The following is a 23103-nucleotide window of genomic DNA, read 5'->3' on the forward strand; positions in this document are numbered from 1 at the left end:
TTAAGCTGCTATTTTTTTTTTACTCAAACCATCTATACCATGGTGGTGGGTGCCCACCTGCTTATGTTTTCTTCTTCTTCATATATATATATATATATAATCAAGTGTTCAAATTGAAGAGCGGAAAACTTATGGTAAAGTCCAACAATCACAGAAATTTTAAAAGCGCTTCAATGGCCACCACCTTTCCTTTTTATCAGTCAACTAAGACATGCTTAATTGGCTTAATTGGTAAAATAACGATCTGTTAGCGATCATTGATCTTGAACATATCAAGTGGTTGGAGTTGATGATACCTAATTTGAAACAACATCGGCTACTCTTGAATTTGAACTTTGGCAATTGTGGCCGACATCAGTAACTGTGGCTGGAACTTGAACATCGGCAACTTTTTGGCCGGCATCAGTTACTTTGATCAGAATTTTGACATCGGCAATTTTTGACTGAAATTTTAACATCGACTACTATAATCGGAATTAGCCAACTATGGGCTTGAAATGAGCCTCATGGAATTCGAACTTTTTGTCCTTTATTTTATTTTTTTCACTTCTAACCAACAATCTACAATATGTTGTCTCATATTGCTTTTCCGTATGATATACTGGGATAATTATAGACAAAACCATGAAAAGAAAAAAAAAAAAAAAAGCACAACTGCACAAGCCTTTCTTGAGGAAGCATAATTAAGCTTAAAGCGTATAGGTTGTTTAATTGCACTTCTGAAGATCTTTTTTGGTTGTTTCACCAGATATATCACATTAATCAAAATAAATCATCACAATTAAAAAGTAGAAAAAGTCATAAAAATGTCACTTCCTCGTTCTTCTAATTAATTACGTGAATAGAAATATACAAGTACAATTAGAAACTACAACTGGTGACACTGTCTTTAACATTAACTTAAACCAAACACCAAATCGATCACTTTAACAACAATCTAAACCAAACAATAACAAAAATATATATAAGCATTGTGTTGTGTCCCCTCCAACGAAATCTGCACAACACTTGTCGTCAATTCTCTTCTTCAACGTGCCTCGTACCATGAATAACTAATTAAATTAAACAAAGATAAATCCTAAAGCACTAAAACATTTAATGTGACTATCTCTTAATTATTACTATATATATATATATATCATTCCCTGATTTCACCTAAAATAATCGCTACACATGTTACTTATTTCGTTGATAATAATTAACTAAGGTGTTCTATTATTAAGCTTGATAATTAAACTTAAAGGCGAGTATATGAACAAAACTATTTTAATAAATTCCCAATTTCATCCTTAAAGTGAAAATATAGCAGAGTTTGGGAAAGAGACAAAAGTCTGTTGACTTTTATAATGATTTACCTCCGATTAGCTACTTTTTTTAGTTTCTGCATAATCTTTTTTTTTAGGATGATTCATCTCATATCCAGTTATTACAAAATCTTTCTCCTTAAAGGTTCGGATCACACAATTTGTTTATATGTCGTGGCCCATGTGGCAATTAAATGGCCATGTAGTTAAGGGTGGTCAAATGCTCTCCTTAGTCTAGACTCTCAATTTTTTCTTTTACTCTCGGTAGAAGTTTTCCTCCATCCCTACTTGCCAATCCTCACCCACTCATTAGTGGACACAAAATTACTATTATGTCATCTACTCATCATCTGTTCACTTGCATTTTGATTTTTTCCAAAAAAAAAAAAAAAAAAAGTAAAGAGACGAGATGGTGGAAAAATGGTGGGTAGAAATTATTTAGTGATTTTTTTTTTTACAGAAACAGGTTGGATGCGGGGCGGGCAGGTTTCGGGTTGAAATTTTGGGCCACCCCGCAAATAACCTAATCTCGGAAAAAAAAAAAACTGCACAACGCACTTTCACTTTCATCTTCTTAACGCAGCCGGCAGCCACCCACACAGTCCCTCCGGCCGCAACGTCCAGCCTGCCGTCCCGGACCAGGTATCTCTCTCTTTCATCCTAACCCCTTTTTCTTGTCTTCTCCACCTCCTTTGCCACCCTCTCTGTGTAAAACTTTCTCTCACTTCCCCTCGGATCCTCGCTCAATTTTCTCCCCCTCCAAACATGGTGAGGGACGATTTGTATATCACCGTGCCAAGCTTCTTCAAGTGCCCGATTTCACTTGACGTGATGAAGTCCCCATTGAGAAATACAACGATTTTGTCCATTTTGATACCTTTAGAATCAGAATGGATAAATTTGTCAAATGTTTATGTTATTTAGTACGTGAGAAATATATATATATATATATATATATATATAAGCGTTTTTCACTTGACGCTCTCACGAAACGGACATTCTTCAAGTGACGGGGAAAAGTGCGTTTCACCGAGTACCACTACAAAAGCACCACGGTGCGTTTCGTTCAATTTTGTTGCTCTTCTTTTGAAATCTCGTTTTATTTTTTCACATTTTTTTCAGGTAATTGCGAAAGGTGGTGAGATCTGGATGGACAAGGTAGTGGAGGCAGTGGAGAAGGTGAAGAAGGACTGGGACGAAGCGTATAGTCGGACCCAAGAGCATATAAAGGCGATCGAAGAGTATGGGAAATCCAGGGAGGAGAGGAATTCACTGCCGAGATTGAACGGGCTCGCGCAGGACGGCTTGGCTTTGCTCTCTGCGCTCCAGTTCAATCTCGATCTTCTTGCGCCACAGTTGCCCTCCGATCATGAAGTCCAATCAGCAACGGCTTTGCTCCACACTTGGAAGAACCAATCCCATAAGTACAATTTCCCTCGTTTATTAATTTTCTTATAATGGATTTTTCATATATGAATAGTTTCGTGATTTTCGATCATGGGCTTTGTTTGCAGTTTGCGATTGAGTCTGAGGAATGCCAATTTGCAGGCAAAGGCTAACATGAGGAAAGCTGCTCAAGAAGAGGTAATCATTTCCATATTAAATTACGCTGATAAGATTTTAGTCATTAAAAACGATCGTTTCTCTGGTACCCATCTTTAACATTTCTCATTTTGTGTAAATTTTGCAATTATTGACATATGGCAATGCTTATGAGAGAGGCTGTGATTTCATGTGGTTTTGTTAATTGCAGAGAGAACTACTTTTGGGTGGAGGTGAAGAGTCCACAATTCGCAGGCGCAACTTGCAGTAAGTATTGGTGATTTATATCCGTGCGGTCATTGTAATTTATGGCAAGTTTTATGAACATGAACAAAATAGTCACTATTCTTAACTTGGGTTTGTTAATACACGTCGCTCAGGACAAAAGCTGGAATGACATCTGCTGCTGAAAGCATCACTGACAGCCTTCGCCGTACTCGCCAATTGATGGTTCAGGTTAGTGGCAATTATTGCTTCTTGTTTTGTTTTGAATGGGATGCACAATTAATTTATTTTTTGAATCTCTATGTCCTTATAGGAGGTGGAAAGAAGTGCTGGCACACTTGTGGCTGTCGGTAGGTCGTCTTATTCCAACATCTTATATAAAGTTATTGTTGTTTAATTATAACAGAACTGCATTGGATATGATCCCTCTTCTTCTTCTTCTTTTTTATTGGATTTGATATTTCTTCCATCATAATTTCTTGTATTTTACAAACTCAGTTTGGATACTGTTTTTAATACTAAAGGAATCAAAGTATTATGGAATTATTTTTATATGACTGCACGACTTAGTAAAAAATGTCAAAATTACTTTAACCCATTGATCAGTGAGGAAAACAAATCTTCCAATGGATGCGATCCATTTGTATCTGCAGTGAAATGTTTATTCCTTGTCACAAGGAGATGGTGCTGGCTCTCTTTGGTATCTGGTCAACTCTTCCTTTTCATTGTTAAATCATATTTCAAAATGAATCACCTAGATTTCGTTCTTTGGAGTTCATGTAGTGGCTCAGAAGAAGGAGATGGCGGATGGTCTTTGTGAGCTGGATATGATTGCAGAGGAAAGACCTTTAAATGAAAGATGAAATGTTGAGGAAGAAAGATATCTCTAGAGAGTTGGAGAGGAGTGTCATTCTTGAAGAAATTGCATGACTATAGTGTGAATTTCTATTCTCATTAATAGATCTCCATCTGGTTTCTTTAGTAGTTCTCGTGAATTAAGACAAGGAGATCCATTGTCTCCTTTATTGTTTATGGTTGTTACGGAATCATTAAGTAGGATACTTTCTTTTACTGTGGACAGTGCGTTTTGATGGGATAAAGGAATCATGAGGAGATGATAGTGTCGCATTTATTGTTAGCAAATGATACATTGATTAAGATAGGTTGGCGTGGTGGAAGGGGCTTTATCTAAGGAATGTTGGTTGACATTGATTAAAAAAAAATACTCAATGAGTTTAAGTTTCATTTAGTGAAGTGGTCGAAAATATGTACTCCGATAACTTCAGGGGGTCTGGGGGTGAAAAATCTGATTTAGTTTAACTGAGCCCTTCTAGGTAAGTACTTGTGGCGGTATGCTATGGAGATGGAGGTTATGTGGAGATCGGTGGTGGCCACTAAGTATGATAGCTTGAGGGGAGGTTGGTGTTCAAAGGAGGTTGTAAGGCCCTATGGTGTGTGAGTGTGGAAATGTATAAGGAGGGGGTGTGAAGGTTTTTCTAAATCTGTTAGATATGAGGTGGGAGATGGATCTATGGTGCGTTATTTGCATGATTTATGGTGTGTGGAGCAGCCTCTAAATCTTTCCTATCTAGAATTACTCAATGTTGCACGTTGTAAGGATGCTTGGGTAGTGGATCATATGCAGTTTCAGAATGGAAATATTCATTGAAATATTTTCTTTACAAGACCTGTGTATCATTGGGATGTGGAAGTAATCTTTGCTTTCTTTCAGTTATTGTATTATCAAAGAGTAAGGCAAGGAGTTGAGGATAAAATCTGCTAGATTCCTTCTAAAAGGAAATTGTTTGAAGTGAATACTTCATGTGTTATCTACTCCGGTAAGTTACCCTTTTTCTTGGAAGAGTATTTAGAAAGTTGACTCTCTCAAAAGTGGCACTTTGTGTTGATGGCGGCTTTAGAGAGAGTTGGTGAGTTGGAGAGGACAAATGGTACACCGTACTGCTTTAGAAATGTGGAGGTTGACTCTTTTGTGTTTAATATAGTGTATTTGCACAAAGTGGAACACCAATGATCTTTGAAGATAGCGAGACTGTGATATTAGAGTTGAAAAGATGTTCCAATCCCTTTACACATATATGAAAGTATTTCTTAAATCATGTTTCCCATCAAATGAGAAAGGACATAAGGAGGACATGGTATTTGGCTTTGATGGAATAGATAACAAGTGCGGTGAACCTATTCAAAAAACAAAAAGGAAGAAAAAAGTGTGAGGAGCCCCCTAAATTTGTGTATCTAGATGATAATGACTTTGATTTTGGTTTGTAGTTCAGATCTAGTGATGGGTTCACAGTTTGATAAGAATGTTATCCTTTCTCTAGCTTTCTATGATCAACTACTACTTGTCTGTGATTTAAAGTTTGACGCTGTGTGATTATGTCTACAGTTGAAACACCATCTTCTCACCTTCATTTTCACAGCCTCATCTAGTGATCAAGCATGAGTAACTGGGAGATTATGTGCCAAGATAATAGAATAAGGCTTCTTTATTATAGCCACTGGGCAGAGACATCATTATATAGGCTTCACCTATAGGGGTGGCACCTAGTTTCTTTTATATCCATGTGACCAAGTTTTCTGCAATTTTGTCTGCTCGGGGCTTCCCCAATGATTTATCATGCGATGCTGCTTCTTTTGGTTCGCTGCTATACAAGATGCATATTTATAGGAATTTTTTAGTCAGATTTCTATGAAATAATATTACTTGCAACTTCAACAAAGTACTGACTTAGTCCATAACATGATTATACACCAACTTTGGACATTAATTCTTGTTGTATTTTGTTTGGCAAATATGGCTTGGATCTATAGAGGAATCAACAGGAGTGTTAAAGAAGTCTGAAAGTGAATATAAAGGGCACCGCTCATTGTTGATGCGAACCCGAAACCTACTCTCCACAATGAAACGTCAAGATGTCTTGGACAAGTAAAGAAGATTTTTGTTTTTTTTTTTTTCATTCTTTCCTGATGACTAGTTATCTTTATTTGCACATATTTATGCCATCTCTTTTATTTGAACAGGTTGATACTTGCAGTTGGAGTATTCTTGTTCTCATGTGCTGTTCTTTATGTTGTCTCAAAGCGCATTGGAATACTGAAGTTGCAGAGAACGGTTACTGCCGCCATAAAGGCTGGTTTGGTGGGACAAGCAGAGATCGGACGCAGGCCTGTTGCAGATGGTGTAAATCTTGGCCAGGTCCATGAAGATGCAGTTCATAAGGTGGATGTTCCTTTTGAAAGACCTATGCGTGATGAACTCTAAAGTTCTTTTCTTGTCCCCGTGTCTGTCATGGCTCTTAAGCTATATATGTCAATGTCATGCAATATCATATAATCCATTTTTTTCTTCATTCCTTGATAGTTGTCTGTTTTCTATTTGGTTTTCTTCTTTTAATCGTAAAATAAAATGCTTCATTGTACAAATGCGACCAAAACTACTTATGTACAATCTTTGTTCATCAAGTGTAAAGAAAATCATACATAGCTGAGAAAAGACAACAGAAGATGTCTTAATTTGAAAGTGCACTAAATCTAGTACATAGCTGATTTGGCAAACACAAAGCAGTCTAATTGGTCTGTTTCTGGTGTCCCAACAAAAACGAGTGAATCAATCGAGCCGAGTCGGATAGATGATGAGGTGGTTTTATGCCAGGAGCCAGAAATTTTTGTGGGTTTTTGTATTGAGAAGAAAGCCTGCATTTTGGCCCTTTTTCTGTACACCAACACAGGTGCACTTGCTGTTCTCAATCAAATACTCTGCTGTGTCTATCCCTTTAGTCCCTCTCAGAGACCCTCCCTGCCGCCTACATCTGTTGGTGCAGAAAGACATACCATATACCATTACGAAAATCCAAAAGCACTCTAATAAAATATAATTAACAAAAAAAAAACACTTTCAGTGGTATTCTTTTTGCCAATTTTATATGCAAGTAAAGAAACACAAATTATTTCTGAGGAATTCCCTACTTGCAGGGAACAAGTTTTTTGGTGCTAAAAGAGAGAAACATGGGTTGACATTTACCAATACCATTACTCTTTTCTCTCGAACAGCATTGTACAAGCAAGCAACGTGCAAAAACTTAAAAGATTGTAGCTAAAAAAAAAAACTCACCCTAAAATGGCTGTTGAGAGACTTCGCCGCTGCCCTATAACTATGAGATCGATCCCGAGTATGATGCTTCGGAAAAGAATAACGCTAGCCTTGTCCTTGCCTTCCATTTCCATCCTCTCTACACTAACGGGCAATTTGGGCTGAGCAGCCTTGCATGCATGCTTCATTTCTTCAAGAAAATCCACATCCCCTCCTCCTCCACCTCCATCCGAGGAGCCTACACTCGGCCTTCTAAGGAACGTAGAGAATGTGTTTCGCCACGAGTTTGGGTTTTCAACGTGGAGGAGAATCAATTCATCTTGCTCAAGCACCGCATGGGAAAGAGCGTATTGTAGTGCAACAGCCGACTCACGGGTTGGCTCTGCCACCACCATTACCTTCCGCGGAGAGGTCCCGCCTTGCATGGTCCGTCACCTCCAACCAACCAACCAACCAATTGCCTGCCTGCCTGCCACCACAAGCACAAGTAAGGCTTTCAATGGAGGGTAGAAGAAGAAAAGTAAAATATAAGACGGTACTGGTCATTTTGTTATGTGTACGTTTATCCAGAAGGACAACTATTAACAAACAAATTGTCAGCTTTCATTATGTGATTAACACAATTAATTTAGGGCTGCTTTGGTTGTTCCATGCTAAAATTGGGGGTTGGATGTTTGTTTTTGGAAGCATTCCATCCTCGAGACTCGGTCACCTGCCAGCAAAGCTCAAAAACGGGCCGGGAAGGGTTTTGTCTCATCCCAAAAACACTTTCTTCTTCTTTACTTTCAAAACCCAACCCACCAGCATGTAAAACCTTTTCACCAAGTTGTGCCATTGTCTCCTGAGTTTTGGGTTTGGTGACAAATGAGGTCCAACTTTCTAATTTTAACAATTAAAATATTTCAGTTTTTAGCATTTGACAAATGAGAAATCCTATTTTGCATTTTCTCAGTTAGTTGATGTAATATGGTCAATTTACTCTTACATCATCAATCTTAATTAAATAGAAAAATAAAATGCTCACATCAGTTAAGTATGTTGGGAGAATGTTGGAAGAATAGACAATAGCTTTCTTTTAATAGGCTATTATTAAGTTTTGCTTTTTGTCCAACTTTTAATGGGAGAAAATGTCAAATGTCCTCTTTTCAGGTAAACCCAATGAAAAAAACTTACCACGTGGACTCCACCTCGTTGTCCACCATGTCATATATATGCATTGAGTGCAACTTCTATGAGGTTGTGGCACAAAATGATATGTTTGTGCCACCAATAAGAAGTTGTCACATAAGCTTATCATATCAAACTTAAGCTTAGGAAATAAAAACCACAACCACACTTGATCATACCAAAACTGATTTTTTTTTTAAAAAAAAAAAAAAAAAAAAATTAGAAGGACAACCACCCAAGTGGGGGAGGGAAAGCCACCCTAGAGGGAGGTGGGGGCAGCTCACCACCACCCCCGCCCATCACGCCACCCCCATGGCCCCGAGGTGGCTGGGGTGGCTCGCGGGCCACCCCCGCCCATCTTGGGTGGCACCTCTCCAACTTAGGTGGCTGCAAACCCCTCTTAATTTTTTTTTTTTTTTTAATAATTAAAAAAGAGCAGGCCGAGAAGACAAATTGTGGTTATTCTACTTGGGTGTGACCATAGTAACACCTACCCGCTAGGAGCCACACAAGAGCGGCTTAAACGGTGGAAACCGCAAGCACTTCCTCAAATCCGACTGAGCCATAACTTGACTCAGCCCCACCAAAGCATCAATAAGAACCAAGATGGCTAATACTAATCAGACATATGTGAAAATTCTCCATTGCAGAGATTCGAAACCCACATCTTAGTATATGCCTAACCACTTTGAAAACCACCGTTGGGCCATTGAACAATGATCCTTATTGAAGTTATTTTCATATGCATTATGCGCGCGGGGGGTGGGGTGAAAAGTAGATGTCTATTACTTCGCCCATCTCCACGAGAATTGCCAAGCAAATTGGGAATCTCTCCTCTCTCTTAGAATTGCAAACATTTCTCATGTCATTATTAATAGTCATTTTCATAGAAATTGCTATTTTCAAGAATAGTGTGCAACCAAACAAATAAAGGAATAACCATTCCATTTCAGTAGTCAAGTATGCATGCCAAACGTACCTTAACCAAACCTTTCTTTCAAATTATGAAGATCAGGTGAAAGGAATGAAAGTTCAAAGTCAAGAATGGCTTGAATTCTTACAATATATACATAAATATCATAAGTGCTTACAGTCACTATTAATCTATCCCACTATGGAAAGTCAGTCAGGTGAGCGTAGAATATATATGTGACAAGGGAAGTAATTGGCCCCATTTCCGTTCCGTGTTCGCACTGGACAAGTAAAACTGTAAGCTGCCATGAAGTATTGTGAGTTCAGAATTAATTCATCAGTAGGCAAAGATATATTAACTCATTGGGCTGCCGTTGGATCACTGGGATGCGTCGCCTAGCAAGACCCAAGGAAATACCAGCTTTTATGATGGAACCTGGCAAGAGTTATGGAAGGATTAATGATTCGTTTCTTCTTCTTCTTCTTCTTCTTTTTTTTTTTTTTTTTTTTTTTTTTTTTGTTTCTGTAGAAAACAATGTAGATACCCACCTACAAAATCATCAGTTTTTGGAATTTAATTTCTCTAAAAGGATCTTGTTTAGAAGACCGGGATTCGCTTTACCTTTTGATACTTTCATTACCTGCATATGCCAAAATATCCAGGATCATCTTGCTAAAGTACAGAGGAAAAATATTAACAACATAACCAAGGGAGAAAATAGAAAACAAGTTTCTTATTAAGCCCCACAATTTTATTTTATTTTATTTTTTACCTGGCCAGCAAAATAGCCTTGTAGTTTTGTCTTGCCACCACGATATTGCTCCAGCTGTTTTGGGTTCTCTGCAAGGACTTCATCTACCATTTTCTCAATCTCCAGAGGATCTACTATCTGTTATTTTCAAAACCATGAGACCCCTTGACACAATTTTCGACTAAACCAAACTATAATCATCACGATCATACAAATAATGTTTCAATCATTTTAGTGGTGGCATAAACCGTCTCTCTCATAGGACATTAGTTAATGCAACTAGTCCCACATTTAAAGATATTTGATGCCCCCAGCTGCTTGGGAAGCTTGGGCTTGGCTTAGAGAATAACTCATTCAGGCATTTTCAACTGAGACCTGTTCAAATTTAGGCATCTTATAAAAGCATTTCATGGCAAACGTATGGGAGATAAATTTGTTAAAGCCATAACAAACAATAGAGAGCATCATTTTTCATATATCTTACCATTTGAAAAGACTTATATCTATATAAGCTCCTAACTAAATTACTTACCTGAACCAAATCCTTTTCTTTTATTAGTCCCTTGACGGTTCCACCTTTGGCTAGTAGCTCAAACAATATCTGCAAATTATAATTTATATGATGAGAATCTAAGAAATAAAAAGAACAGTAAAGTACACCCAAAGAAGAATAGACCTACTGCAAGACTAGCATAAGGTCATTCTTCCTTTTCCATTCATCTAGAGAAGACCTAGATCATGTTTACTGGGAGTTCTTACTATACTTATTGAGGAGGTGTGGTTTTGGGGAAAAATGGCATAATTGGATAACACATTATATTTCTTCAGATTGTTTTTCTGTTTTGGTTAATGGCACTCCTTCTAGGTTCTTCAGTAATTCTCGTGGTTTGAGACAGGATAATCCTTTGTCTCCTTTGCTTTTTGTCACTCTGAGTAAAATGTTATCCACTAGTATAGATGGGGTATTCTTCCAGGCTTTTCTGTGGGATCTAGGAACACTGAAAGCTACTTTTTTGCTTGGACAGCCACCTTGGGGAAGATCTTTACCATGGATAACCTTAGAAAACTACATGTTATTGTGGTTGACTAGTGTTGTATGTGTAAGAGGAGTGAGGGGTCTATGGAGCATCTTCTTCTCCATTATAAGATTGCCCATGCCTTGTGAAGTGCTAATTTCAGTAGTGTTGGGTTAGCTGTCATGCTCAGAAGAGCAGTAGACTTTTTTGCTTGTTGGAGAGGGTTGGGAGGCAGTCCTCAGAGTGCAGTAGTGTGGAAAATGGTTTCGTCCTACCATTTGTGGTGTCTTTAGAGGGAAATAAATTATCAAAGTTGTGAACATTGTGAGAGGACATGGTCAAACTTAAGTCTTTCTTTTTCAAAACTCTTTACTACTGGTCAACTGCTTTAGATCTTAATTGGCTTAGTTTTCATGATTTTCTTAACTAGTCCTCTCTTTCTAGCTACATGTTTCACCTGTATACTCGATCTATATAGACTATACTTAAGTTGCCCTTTTTTACTTATAAAAAATATAAATAAATAAATAAAAAGTTAATATAACATCATTCCCCAGAAAGGACAATTGAAAAATCTAGACCTGCAGAAACCCCACAACCCTGGACAACAGTTGAATTATCTCATTGGTAAAGTATCATAAGGTCCCAATGTGCTATTGAAAAGTTTTAAAACTTATGCCGCATTGCGTGCAGCAACAAGATCTTAAGACCTTGCCACCTTGGGTAGCCTTGCAATTTGTTAGTTAAAGCTCCCTGCTGCATGCTATTAAAAGCCTGCTATAAGCTAGTATTAGATGATAATTTACCTACTTATATTGGTATACAGGCTCTTCTTACCAATAATATTAGCAGAGGGCACGGAGGGGAGGGGAGGAAAAACAAAAGAGAAGAAAATATATTATACTGATGAGAATGTTGAAAAGGCAAGCATATAAAAACTTCAGTCAATTATTATTATTATTTTTTGATAAGTAATCAGCAGACTTTATTAAAAGCGTAGGCGTCCCAAAGTACACTGGAAGTATACAAAGAAGATCACCTAACTAGAAGGGGAAAAACGTACAAGGAAATCATCAAAGCTAATCGACACCGAAAAGACAAACGCTACAGTCCAAAGATACAAAGTATGGAAACAATAGGATAAAATGTCCTCAAAGGACCTCTCCTAGTCCTCGAAACACCTATTATTTCTCTCTCTCCATAAACACCAAAAAAAAAAGTAGGCACCATCTTCCAGACCGCAGCACTCCCCCCCCCCCCCCCTACTACTTCAGTCAATTGACAAGACCAAAAGAAAAAAAAGGAACAAATACAAAGTATATTTTACAAACAAGTGAACCAAGTATATCTAGACACTAGAGATACAGTGGTCAAATAGGAAATCAAGGTTGTGTGAATACAAAATAGGAAGTGTTACTGCCAGAAGCAAACTCTTACCTCTTTCCCAATCTTCCCGCTAATGGTCCCACCTTTTATGGAAGCTATCAACTCGGCCAGCTCCTGGGGAACTAACTTAATCTCATTTATGGTCAACTTTTCATTTTTCATATAGGCAGCAATATCACCCATTATCCAATTGGCAGCTAGCTTCACGTCAGCTTCCTTTGCAATAGTTGCATCGAAAAATTGTGCAACCTAAGACATTCATTCAGCAAAAGAGCCATATCTCAGAACATTCTAGCATGATATATGTCCCAAACAATACAGGAAAGCAACAGAAACATGGTTATATAAGGCATACAAGAATTCTGCTTTCAGGCTTGCCTTTGAAGCAAGGCTAACCAAAATGCCTTGAGGCACAGCATTAGAGGCTTAAATGACCCTGGCCACACCTCAAACAGTGAGACACCAAGATGCAGAAGTCAGATCCTTGAAGCTTGTGATATACAACTGAAGTGCATCAAATATTGTGGGGTTCTTACTTATATATATTGTGGGGTTCGATCTCTTTGTTTCAATTGTTGTTTTAAATACATAGCGAATTGTGAGGACCTTGGGCACGCTTTTACATTGACGATTATGTAAGATATCTGTAGGTTAACCCAAATTTGGCCTTTCTAAGTAGGCAATATGAATTTGGTGTTAAGTTTTCTACCCTTCTCTTTTCTTCTTTTTCTCTCTTTTTTGGTTGGCCTTTACCTTCAAAATTTCAGAATTTGTAAAGTAAAAACTTTCAAATACCAATTGAGCAATACCTAGCCAGTAAAAAATTCTATGGGATGAAGAGTACTCACATTAATGTCATTTGCAAGGAGAAGAACATCCTGCATGCTTAGGCCCATCTTCTCATATCTCCGACGCTTCACTTCAGGAGCTTCTGGCAATGAATCACGAATACTATCGACATATTCTTTAGTGAGGATAACTCCTGGAAGGTCTGGTTCTGGGAAATATCGATAATCAGCAAGGCCTTCCTTTTTCCTCATTGTGACTGTTTTCTAAACAGTGTAACAAAGGTTAATGGAGCACATAAATAGACACAAAATGACCAAGTGAACCATATATCTAGTACTTGTTCAATTAGATTACTAGAATAAAAGCAAGATGTAACAATTACCTGAGCGCCTTCTTCCCAGAGACGAGTTTCCAGTGTAATTTGATCACCCTGGCCTTGGCTATGAAGAAGCACCTGCCTCGAAATTTCAAAATCAATGGACCTGCTAACTGATGAGAAAGAATTCAAATTTTTTATCTCAACCTGCCAAGACAAATGTGATTAGATTAGGTGCTGCTAATAAACACAAACACCAAACAGATAAAAAAAAAAAAAAAAAAAAAAAAAAAAAAGAAGCCATTGCATTTTGCTGTAATGCATCCATTAGCACATCCATCTTTTAAAGCACTGTAATCACTCCAAAATTAAAGTGCTAAATTCATCACAGTCGGACAAGAACAATTAGGCAGTAGAAAGTTCTTGAGGTTACCAGTAACTAATTACCCATTTAAGAGGAGCTTGAATAGGAGGTCAAAGCAATTTAGGTACCCGTGAGTTAGATTTTATTTTATTTTATTTATTATTATTATTTTTTTATAACGAGGAATCCCTCTAAGGTAGGGCCACTTCAAGTATTCACCCCTGTTAGGTAAACCTCGGACTTGTGTAAAGCACCCCCGCCATACGGATCGGGTAATACTCCGACTTCGCCGATGGGCTGGCCCCAAGGAATTGTTTGCACCCAAGGAGATTCTAACCTTAGACCTCATGGATTATTACAAAGAACAAAGCTCTTATCACTTGAGCCAACCCCTTGGGGTTAAAAAAGGGAATACCATGCCCACAGTGGGGCTCGAACCCACGACCACAAGGTTAAGAGCCTTGCATTGGTACCCATGAGTTGGATAATTCTTCACATTTTCTTTTCTTTTGAGAAAGGGTGTCAATATTCCATGCAATGGATTTGATTTTTTAAGCACATATTGGACATAATTCCTGATTCAAAAATTATGAACAGAAATTCCCTCCTTTTTTCACTAGTAGAAATAACTCCTACTTCATGGGTACTGTAAAGGTTTCAACCCATGAACAAAACCTCCACCCGTTAATTATGAGGAAGGATATTCAATAGGGCCCAACGACCATTGGCAATTTAACTCCCTCTCCCCACAAGAAATAATAAACCTCCAAAATTTGATGTGAGATTTAAGGTTTTGAATTTAGTTTACAATAAATATCATTGAGGTTTGATAACAATACTTTCTTCTCTTTATTCAACTACTAATTTGTCCACGTACCACTCAATCAACATCATCTAAATTTGGTCAAGTGTCAGAACTGTTTTTTCATGTGAAAACTAGCACCATTTACGCATAGACCTTCTCTGGATACCCTTTATCAAAGAAATTTAACAAGAAGGGAACTTTGTTTCTATATTAAGATAAACAAAAACATGTGAGGAAATAATACTACTCCCACTTCAGATTTCCCTATTGCTGTATGCTTGGTTTCAAAACTCTCTCAATCTTTCATTAAACACAATCTACCAATCTTTTTCATGAGCGCTGTAGCCTCCTTTTATTGCTATAGCTGAAATATTAACAGATTATAATGATAACATGATATTGCGATAATCATAAGCACTAACAATCTCCAAATATTTTTGTAGTGCAAGTTGACAAAAAAAGCTTCTTTCACACATCAGAACATTTTAACGATTAATTTCTTCAGTTTTTCTAGTTGCTAGGAAAAAAAAAAGAAAAAAAAAAGAATGAGATGAAAGAACTCACCTTGGTCCCAAACTGTGACTGCCCAATTGGGCGAACTGAGACATTCACATCACAACGAAGTGAACCTTCTTGCATATTGCCATTACTCACTCCCAAATACCGAACTAACCTTTGCAGTTCTGCTGCATATTCTGCAGCTTCAATACCAGTTCTCATATCAGGTTCAGAAACAATCTCAAGTAAGGGCACCCCTGCTCTATTTAAATCAACCTGCAACAAAATCATAGTATCAACAAACATCATATTTGCCAACTACAGCTCTCTTCTAATGAAAAGGAGACATATCACAAACAAATTTTCCTTTTGAAATGCATGCTAACTGATAAGTACTACTAGATAATAATATGACAATAAATTGTAGAATTACTGTGCTTATAGAATCAACTGAACCCACAAATCTGATCGAACCATGAAAATAAAAATGCCATAAATAGATGAAATCAAGAAACATATATTCTTGAAAAGAAAGGGAGAATATAGTTTAATCCACAGTAAAAAGTGGTACAGTATTTAGGCAACAGGGCAGCAGTAATTTCCTCTGAATAACTTCCATTTTCTGAATGAAGTAGCTTCCCTGCATCTTCTTCCATGTGAACCCTAGTAACGCCAAATCTCCTATGCCCACCGCCAAACTCCACCGGAAGATCCACATCAACGTAGCCGCCAGTTGCAATGGGAACATCAAACTGAGATATTTGGTAGCCCTTTGGAAGGTCGGGGTAAAAGTATTGTTTCCTATCAAACTTTGAGTTGAAAGACAACTTGCAATTGAGAGCAAGACCCACTTTCACAGCAAACTCAATGACCTTCGAGTTCAAAACCGGTAAAGCACCAGGTAGACCCATGCAAATGGGGCAAACACTGGTGTTTGGTAGAGACCCATAATTGGAGGGGCAACTACAGAAGGCTTTGGTGTGAGTGTTGAGCTGGACATGGGTTTCTATACCAATGATTGCTTCATAATCTTTTGAGATTTTGTCAATTGTTTTGGTCTGAGTACGAGGTGGAACTTTGATGTGGGGCTTTTGCTTTTCTTGCGTGGCTGTTTGGGCTTCTGTGCCTTTCATCGTGCAATATAAAACACCATTCTTTCTTCTAAACAATGCAGTTGGGCATAGCAACAAAGGGTGGTTTTGAATGCTTCTAAAAAATGTGGAAGCCATCATGGTACTAGGTCAATCAACCTATCAAACAAGACAAAGGCTGTGTCTGCGAAGCATTAAACAAGGCACTGATAAGCGAAAAAGATACTTTTAAAAAAAAAAAAAAAAAAAAAAAACAGACAGCAAGAAAGAAAGAAAGAAAGAAGCTTAAATGAAACTTCAAATTAGAACCAAAATCAATCAGAAGAACTAAAACAGTTGAGCACCCAGATGATAACTTCATGCTCAAAACTTGAAAATCAGTCAAAATCATAAAAATAAAAAATAAAAAATGAAAGATTCTGAGGCCCGGACAGAAATATTGCACAAGTAGCAGTAAAGTCTCCAGCAAGAAACCTAAAAAGAATTGATTTTGAAGGGTGCCCAGAAAAGATTTCAATGTCAAACTAGTGAAGAATAGGCAAAAAAATAAACGTAGTACATTGGGATTACAATACATAGTGCAGAGTTCAACGAATTCAAAAAAGAATCGGAAAGAACAGAGTGAGAGGGACCATATCTGACCTTCCCGAGCAGGAGAGAGAGACCCAAAGAGCTTAAGAGCCTACCAACAGACATCCATATGAATGTTATCAGGTGCACGACACGACCTTGTATATGAAACCCGATCCAGCGTCTAACCGGAGCTACGAAACCAACCCGATATCTGAATTCTGAAGGTTTAAAAAAAATAAAGCGTTATAACTTTAGGCCCTGTTTGGTACACTGTAAAAAGGACTACTATTGATTGGAATTAAAATGAGTTAAGCACTTTTCTATTTGAATTGCTAAATTGAATAGACGGGTACACCGCACAAAGCGTGACAAGAAAACAACTACCTTAATAACATCAAACGTCAACATTGAGTGAGCATGCCGGAGTGGTTATCGGGCATGACTAGAAATCATGTGGGCTCTGCCCGCGCAGGTTCGAATCCTGCTGCTCACGCCTATCTTCTATTTATGTTTTAACATAAATTTTCTTGCCAATGTAGCCTGTTATTTGCAAAACCTTATTATTTCCCAATTGTTATTTTGGCAGCCAGTGTATGTGTATGTATATCAGTATATGTATCAAATTATTTTTCACTATTTGCAATATGAGAAATGATAGAGATACTGCTATAGCCATTATGATATGGCTGCAATAAACTTGGAACACAAAAGAGTGGGAACAAAAAAAAAATGTCGTTCTAGTGTTCTTCAACCTCGACGACCTTTATGGTAATTTCCTTGTTCTAACCAGTAGATAATGGAGTAGCATTTTTATTTGCCTCACTCTGATATTTTTGTTGAATGAGAAAAAAAAAACACCAACTTCCAAACACAGCTACTATGGGAATTTTTAGCAGGTTGAAGACAAATATGTTGTCTTTCATTTTGTGCAATTTTTTTGAGACCATTAAATACTTTCGCAAATTTCTGTATCCTTTCAATAAGTCCTATGCATTGTCTGCAACTTTGTGCATATGTGTGAGTATGGGACTGTTTTGGTGCTATTGTAACATAAGATGGGACAAATATATATATATATATATATATATATATATATATATATATATAATTTCTGATGATAATTAATGGAAAAGCTTCACTTATTAGCTTAAAATTTTTAATTTTTACAATGTCAGTATTTCAATATTTTTTTCTCTTTTGATTTTACCCTTTTTTCTTTTTCTTTTTTTTTTTGTTAAAATGCCTCCCTTTTTTTGAAGTGAAAAGCCGTGGGTCATCATAATTTTTATTATTATTATTTAAAAAAAAAAAAAAAAAGGGTGAAAGAAATGTAAAGAAGAAATTGTTAAAATACCGACATTCTAAACAGTTTAGAATTTTGATCCAAAAACGCTGATATTTCGGGGTAAGGGAAGTTTCCGAAACATTTGTTGAGCCAACAATGTCAGTGTTGGAATTTGTAGGTTGACCCTTCCGCAAATCGCTGCCACTGAGACGGCACGATCGTGGCGCACTAGTACTATTCTACCCACTATAGATATATATACTCCAATCCAAACTTCAAGTCCAAGTGGGACCCCCAAAAAAGTGATGTTTAAGCGGCTGGTTTTGGATGCCCAACGTTACTATTTTAGGACGCGAAGAACGAGGAGGATGAAAAGGAGGAGGGAAGAAGAAGAAGAAGATAAAGATAAAGATGGAATTACCGCAGGCGTGGAGGATGAGGCTCTCCTTCAGGAACGCAACCGTAGCGGTGTGCTTCTTGAACGTTGTCGCCGCTCTTCTCTTGATTCAGGGCTTCATCTCTTCCGCCTCTTCCCGCAGCAAAATATCTGCTTCTCAGTTCAATTCTGGTCTCTCTCTCTCTCTCTCCCTATTACTGAATTTTGTTATACTGCTGTGAATTTTCTTTGTCAATGAACTGAAAAGGGTCGTGGGTGTCCAATATGTTTGCAAATTTTGTTATTTTATGTGCTAAATTTGTGATTTTTCTCTTCCCTATACCCTTTTCATTACTTATCAAAAAAAAAAAAAAAATTGTGACTTTTCTTGCCTTTTTGGGTTATCCGATTAAGGCAAAATAATGGATTCTTGTTGAATTGAAGAGAAATGGATTGTCGAAATTTTGATCTTGTTGGTCAATAATTGGGTAACCCATTTTTGTTTAGGTTGGGTTTTTTAGAATCAAAATCTGAAATTTGATGGGTTTTTTTTTTAAAGAATTGTGTTGAGTTTGATTCGATGGTACGTGTATCCTAGCCTCCTATATATCCTTGTGGTTGATTGAAATTATAACGCCTTGAAGCTGTATGGGAAGGATGGCTGATGTTCGTAGGTTTAAGAATAGGGTTCTTTGTTTGAGAGAAATGGCTTGCAGTGCTCACTGCATTTTGGGGTTCTTTGAACTAAAGGGTGTACTCTATTAAATATTTAGCCGCTATTAGCACTTTAGTTTCAGTTAGAATATCAAGTCTGCAATGGTGCATTGTTATCGGGGTGGTAAAATCTTCCATAGTCTTTTTTTTCTTTAATTCTTATTCTCTTGTTAATCATCTTCTTGTAGATGCCCAAAAAAAAAAAAAGACGTCTCACTTGGAAAAGGTTCGTTTTAAGAGAATTACCATTGCAAAAGGTGTCATGAAAAGGCACCCGTTAAAGTTATGTAAGCCTTGGCCATTACACGGCCAAGGCACTCTATTGCCTGATGGGGAAGAATTCTCTTCTTTCTGCGAATCTCTTTCTTTTCAAGTGTGACTTTGTCCTTGGGGGGGGGGGGGGGGGGGGGGGGGGTAGTTATGCACATAGTGCTCTGATCTCAATCCTTTTAAAGGAAAGAAGTGGAAGTGGTGGTAGATCAGACAAAGATTTATCTTTGTAGTTTCTGTACTGTGCTGACATTTTATTTGGATGTCATCACCAGTCCAACAACAGAGTACACATGTCAATATTAATATTTAACTGGGATGAACAAGGACTTCTCAACTTTTTGGATTGGTTTGCTATCCCTTTCATGTGTTTTTCTAAGATTAACATTTGAGGAGACATAGATTACATGTCTCTGAAATTCATTTATGATGGCCCACATTCAATTTAGCTCTGCGGACCTTATTAAACATCATGGTTTATATAGTCTACTAAAATCAGTGTTGTGACCAGGACAAACTCCTGCAAGATGATTCCTTGTTAACCAAATCAGTTGTTAGAGTGCACTTCTTTGCAGCATCGATCTTGAGGATAGGTTTTAGGTTTGTTAGCTAATTGTACTGATGCAGGCTCTTATTTAATGTTTTTTACCCATTTAAGATAAGCTTCATCATTTCCGAGTTCTTACACTCGAATCACATTTCTTGTATAAAGCCTAAGCTGGGATGGAGTTTGTGACTTCTCAGAAGTCGAAATTGAATTTGCTCAAAATTTTGACTGAATGCTTTTCTTTTGGACTGGCCTTGGTTTCACTAGACGGTTGAATACAAATCAAACCTTGAAGGACCACACCATTCTCATGGTTTTAGATCACCTTTAAAGATACATGAGCTTTTAAGGTGGCTCCAACTATTAAGCTACCTGAGGTTGAACTATAGTATCAAGCCGGGATTGGCAGCAATTGCAAACATTTTCTGGGAGTGCTTAATATATTTAAACACATCGTATGACTGACATGGCAGTCATGAGTATCTCTCTACAATTGTTAGTCGTAACGATGGCATTAGATGATAGCACTCCTTGAAGTGGTAAAATATGGTTATGGAGCATTAAACTGCAGAAAAAAGTTATATTTTTTGATGACCTAAAGATATTAAGTAGATTCAAGTGACTTCTCAAAAAAAAAAAAGATTCAAGTTCTGGTTCTTGGCCTGACATGAAAGTATCAAATTATATGGGACAACTTTTTTTTTTTTTTGAAATGTTATATGGGACAACTTGGCAAAACATGAAGGCTTCACATGACATGGATCTAGAAATTTGTTGCTCTTCACATGGATTACTTCCTAAGCTTGATCATGAATTCTTATTGATTTTATTTAGGGTTCTTTTCTCTGTTCAGTTTGTTATTAGATTACTTGATGATGCTGATTGACTAAGGCATATTGCCCAAAATTTCCAAAAATGCAGCTCAATTCAGGTATATCAAGGAATCTGAAGAGATCCGTCTTGCTATGCAACCCTTGGAACTGATTAAAAGAGTAAGCATGGCTTCTAATTTGAATGAGTTCATTATTATCGCTAGTCCTGCTATAAGTTAAACAGAAGCATACTGTTGGCACAGAAAGATGTGAATCAAACTATTCCCCTTTGTCTTTCCATTATCTAATGAATAATTGGTTCTGGAGTATATTTTGCATTAGGTTGAATCTTTTCCCATTTATAGGTGAGGGAAATTGAGCAAGAAGTATATGCAGAACCAGAAACTGTCCAACAAAAAGATACAAAGCAAACTGCTGCAGTTGATCTTTCTAAAAGGTTAAATGATTTACGATCCCTTAATGATGCTAGCAGCTTGAAAGGTAACTTTTTGTGTTCTTGCCCTAGAATCTGCCCCTTGCCTCCTTTGAATTGTTAATTAAAATGATCGTGGACTTCCTGGTATCATTCAAGTATAAGATTATCTTGTATGTTGAGTTATGTATAACAGTAGTTATGTTTATTCTATTTGTCTATCCTTAAACAAAGAGGAAATTCTGTCAAGTTGCTTGATCCAGCTGTTTTTCATGTTCGAAGACATCTTATTCTTTCTGCAGTGAGATGTTGTTAAATTGTGGCTTTTCTAGTGTTTGCGGTTGTAGTTTAAATTCGACATACAGTTGTGCTCCAGTATTATCATTGAATTACTTGCATCTGGACCTTTGAGTTTAGAATTTTGGATTTACGATTCCAGGTCTGAGTTTAGCACAGGAAATTTATGTAGATAAATTTCTTGTACGCCACTACAAAGAAAGAATTTTTTGATATTCTGACGGTAGTTATTTTGTTAGCATGTTTGATCAAATTTAAATTTTTGGCCTTGGATGTGTCACTAAAAGAAAGCCTTTCTCTTCTTTCAGTATTTGTCATGCAGTATGCCATTTCCTACAAAGTTTACCTTGGTTATTTCTGATTGTCACATAATCTATAGATTCATAACTCTCTTACAACAATGCCTTCTTTTGGTCATCGGTGCCCTCTTGAAAATCAGACACTTGATAAACTCTCAAAATAAATGTTGTCTAGTATCCAGAACAATCTTGTCCAACATGCTTCATTGCAAAACCAGTGACTCCCAATTAATGGTATTGAAAGAGAGTTTGTTGTGTGTGTGGAGTGCAGGGTTTTATGTGTTACCCACTTCTTGGTTAATAGCACTATTCCACATATTGAGTTGTGCATATATCATAAGTTTTGCACATCAAATTTGATATTAATATTTAGAGTACATTTATTTTGGTATTCACAAGCTTTGTCGTAGTATGTCGTCATCTAGGAATCCAAATCAAGCATGAGTCAGTCAAAGCTTTTCTGACCATAATGTGTTTACTTATTACCTCTGGTTTTCCAATTATTTTTCTTGTCTTGGGGCATTACGACTTTGTTAATCTGATGGAGATGATTTTACTAGTATTTTTTATGTTCCTCAGCGCTCGAGGAATGGCGGAAAAGGAAGATGGAACGAGCCAGACAGCGAGAGCTTGGGAAAAATGGAACATTCACCTCTCAAGCCTGATTAATAACTTTTTTAAAAAAATGTTTATTTTGATCTTCGATGTATCAACCCTCATGAACAGCTTAATATCAAGTGGTGTGAACTTTACTCCTATTCTTGTATATATATCACTACTTGATTTGATAGCATAGAAGAGTTTCTGTGTAAATCTCTTTATATCCGGCTCTGTATGCTGCTTTGATAACAAAGCTACTCTGGAACTTAAGTTCTACCTTACTTAACTTTTAGTTGTCAACCTGCTTTACTTTAGTTTCTGTGTAATTCATTATATCCAGCTCTGTATGCATACATTTAGTTTACCTTAAAGAGATCTACAATATTTTGCATTCTTCTGATGATTGTAGAGGTGTGGAAAAACCTGTCTCAATCTTTGCAAGTGAGCCAACCTTCCCGAGATTTATTCTTCCAGAGTAATTCTTCTCTCTTCAGAAATTCTTCCAATTCGAATTTGAGGTTAAGTTTCAGGGATAGGTTTTGAACAGAGGAGGGTTTATGTTGGATGAGACCAATCTGATTAGTGACAGAATTGAGTTTGCCGTGGATATTCCCAAAATGGA

The 23103-nt window shown here is 37.2% G+C and overlaps 4 protein-coding genes and 1 non-coding gene across 6 annotated transcripts; 3 read left to right on the forward strand and 2 right to left on the reverse strand.

Annotated features, from left to right (window-relative positions):
* Positions 1–1844: 1844 nt before the first annotated feature.
* ATSEC20 (Sec20 family protein) lies at positions 1845–6449 on the forward strand. Of its 2 annotated transcripts, none has more exons than XM_059591661.2 (8): positions 1845–1946; positions 2427–2728; positions 2819–2888; positions 3058–3113; positions 3227–3302; positions 3385–3421; positions 5901–6015; positions 6111–6449. In XM_059591661.2, the coding sequence occupies exons 2-8, from the start codon at positions 2454–2456 to the stop codon at positions 6349–6351; spliced, it is 870 nt and encodes a 289-aa protein (XP_059447644.2). In that variant the 5' UTR covers positions 1845–1946; positions 2427–2453; the 3' UTR covers positions 6352–6449. The 2 variants fall into 2 exon arrangements, with proteins under 2 accessions (XP_059447644.2, XP_088372124.1); XM_088515998.1 differs by lacking the exon at positions 1845–1946 and adding an exon at positions 2255–2359.
* On the reverse strand, positions 6337–7626 carry LOC132179044 (Adenine nucleotide alpha hydrolases-like superfamily protein). The gene is made up of 2 exons (XM_059591664.2): positions 7201–7626; positions 6337–6898 (listed from the first exon to the last, which is right to left on the reverse strand). Exons 1-2 carry the CDS (start codon positions 7602–7604, stop codon positions 6733–6735), a joined length of 570 nt encoding a protein of 189 aa, XP_059447647.1. The 5' UTR covers positions 7605–7626; the 3' UTR covers positions 6337–6732.
* Positions 7627–9274: 1648 nt separating this feature from the next.
* Positions 9275–17027, reverse strand: GATB (GLU-ADT subunit B). The gene is made up of 10 exons (XM_059591124.2): positions 16918–17027; positions 15778–16459; positions 15251–15460; positions 13584–13724; positions 13261–13464; positions 12464–12661; positions 10543–10611; positions 10032–10148; positions 9808–9899; positions 9275–9694 (listed from the first exon to the last, which is right to left on the reverse strand). The coding sequence occupies exons 2-9, from the start codon at positions 16414–16416 to the stop codon at positions 9819–9821; spliced, it is 1659 nt and encodes a 552-aa protein (XP_059447107.2). The 5' UTR covers positions 16417–16459; positions 16918–17027; the 3' UTR covers positions 9275–9694; positions 9808–9818.
* Positions 17028–17259: 232 nt separating this feature from the next.
* TRNAS-AGA (transfer RNA serine (anticodon AGA)) lies at positions 17260–17341 on the forward strand. Its single transcript has one exon. It is a non-coding gene; the product is annotated as a tRNA-Ser (tRNA).
* Positions 17342–18443: 1102 nt separating this feature from the next.
* LOC132179883 (uncharacterized) lies at positions 18444–22795 on the forward strand. The gene is made up of 4 exons (XM_059592675.2): positions 18444–18701; positions 20962–21032; positions 21218–21353; positions 22461–22795. Exons 1-4 carry the CDS (start codon positions 18545–18547, stop codon positions 22544–22546), a joined length of 450 nt encoding a protein of 149 aa, XP_059448658.1. The 5' UTR covers positions 18444–18544; the 3' UTR covers positions 22547–22795.
* The last annotated feature ends 308 nt before the right edge of the window (positions 22796–23103 follow it).

The sequence above is a fragment of the Corylus avellana genome, chromosome 4 (assembly GCF_965113065.1).
Source record: "Corylus avellana chromosome 4, dhCorAvel1.hap1.2, whole genome shotgun sequence".
NCBI classification, from domain to species: Eukaryota; Viridiplantae; Streptophyta; class Magnoliopsida; order Fagales; family Betulaceae; genus Corylus; species Corylus avellana.

Coding starts and splice junctions, on each gene's coding strand:
- ATSEC20 (XM_059591661.2), top strand. CDS start 2,454: ATGGACAAGGTAGTGGAGGCAGTGGAGAAGGTGAAGAAGGACTGGGAC. Junction 2,889..3,057: donor GGAAAGCTGCTCAAGAAGAG/GTAATCATTTCC, acceptor TGTTAATTGCAG/AGAGAACTACTTTTGGGTGG. Junction 3,114..3,226: donor ATTCGCAGGCGCAACTTGCA/GTAAGTATTGGT, acceptor CACGTCGCTCAG/GACAAAAGCTGGAATGACAT.
- LOC132179044 (XM_059591664.2), bottom strand. CDS start 7,604: ATGCAAGGCGGGACCTCTCCGCGGAAGGTAATGGTGGTGGCAGAGCCA. Junction 6,899..7,200: donor CTCTCAACAGCCATTTTAGG/GTGAGTTTTTTT, acceptor CTGCACCAACAG/ATGTAGGCGGCAGGGAGGGT.
- GATB (XM_059591124.2), bottom strand. CDS start 16,416: ATGATGGCTTCCACATTTTTTAGAAGCATTCAAAACCACCCTTTGTTG. Junction 13,465..13,583: donor TCTGGGAAGAAGGCGCTCAG/GTAATTGTTACA, acceptor TACACTGTTTAG/AAAACAGTCACAATGAGGAA. Junction 10,149..10,542: donor AAGAAAAGGATTTGGTTCAG/GTAAGTAATTTA, acceptor TGAAAATAACAG/ATAGTAGATCCTCTGGAGAT.
- LOC132179883 (XM_059592675.2), top strand. CDS start 18,545: ATGGAATTACCGCAGGCGTGGAGGATGAGGCTCTCCTTCAGGAACGCA. Junction 18,702..20,961: donor TGCTTCTCAGTTCAATTCTG/GTCTCTCTCTCT, acceptor CCAAAAATGCAG/CTCAATTCAGGTATATCAAG. Junction 21,354..22,460: donor TGATGCTAGCAGCTTGAAAG/GTAACTTTTTGT, acceptor TATGTTCCTCAG/CGCTCGAGGAATGGCGGAAA.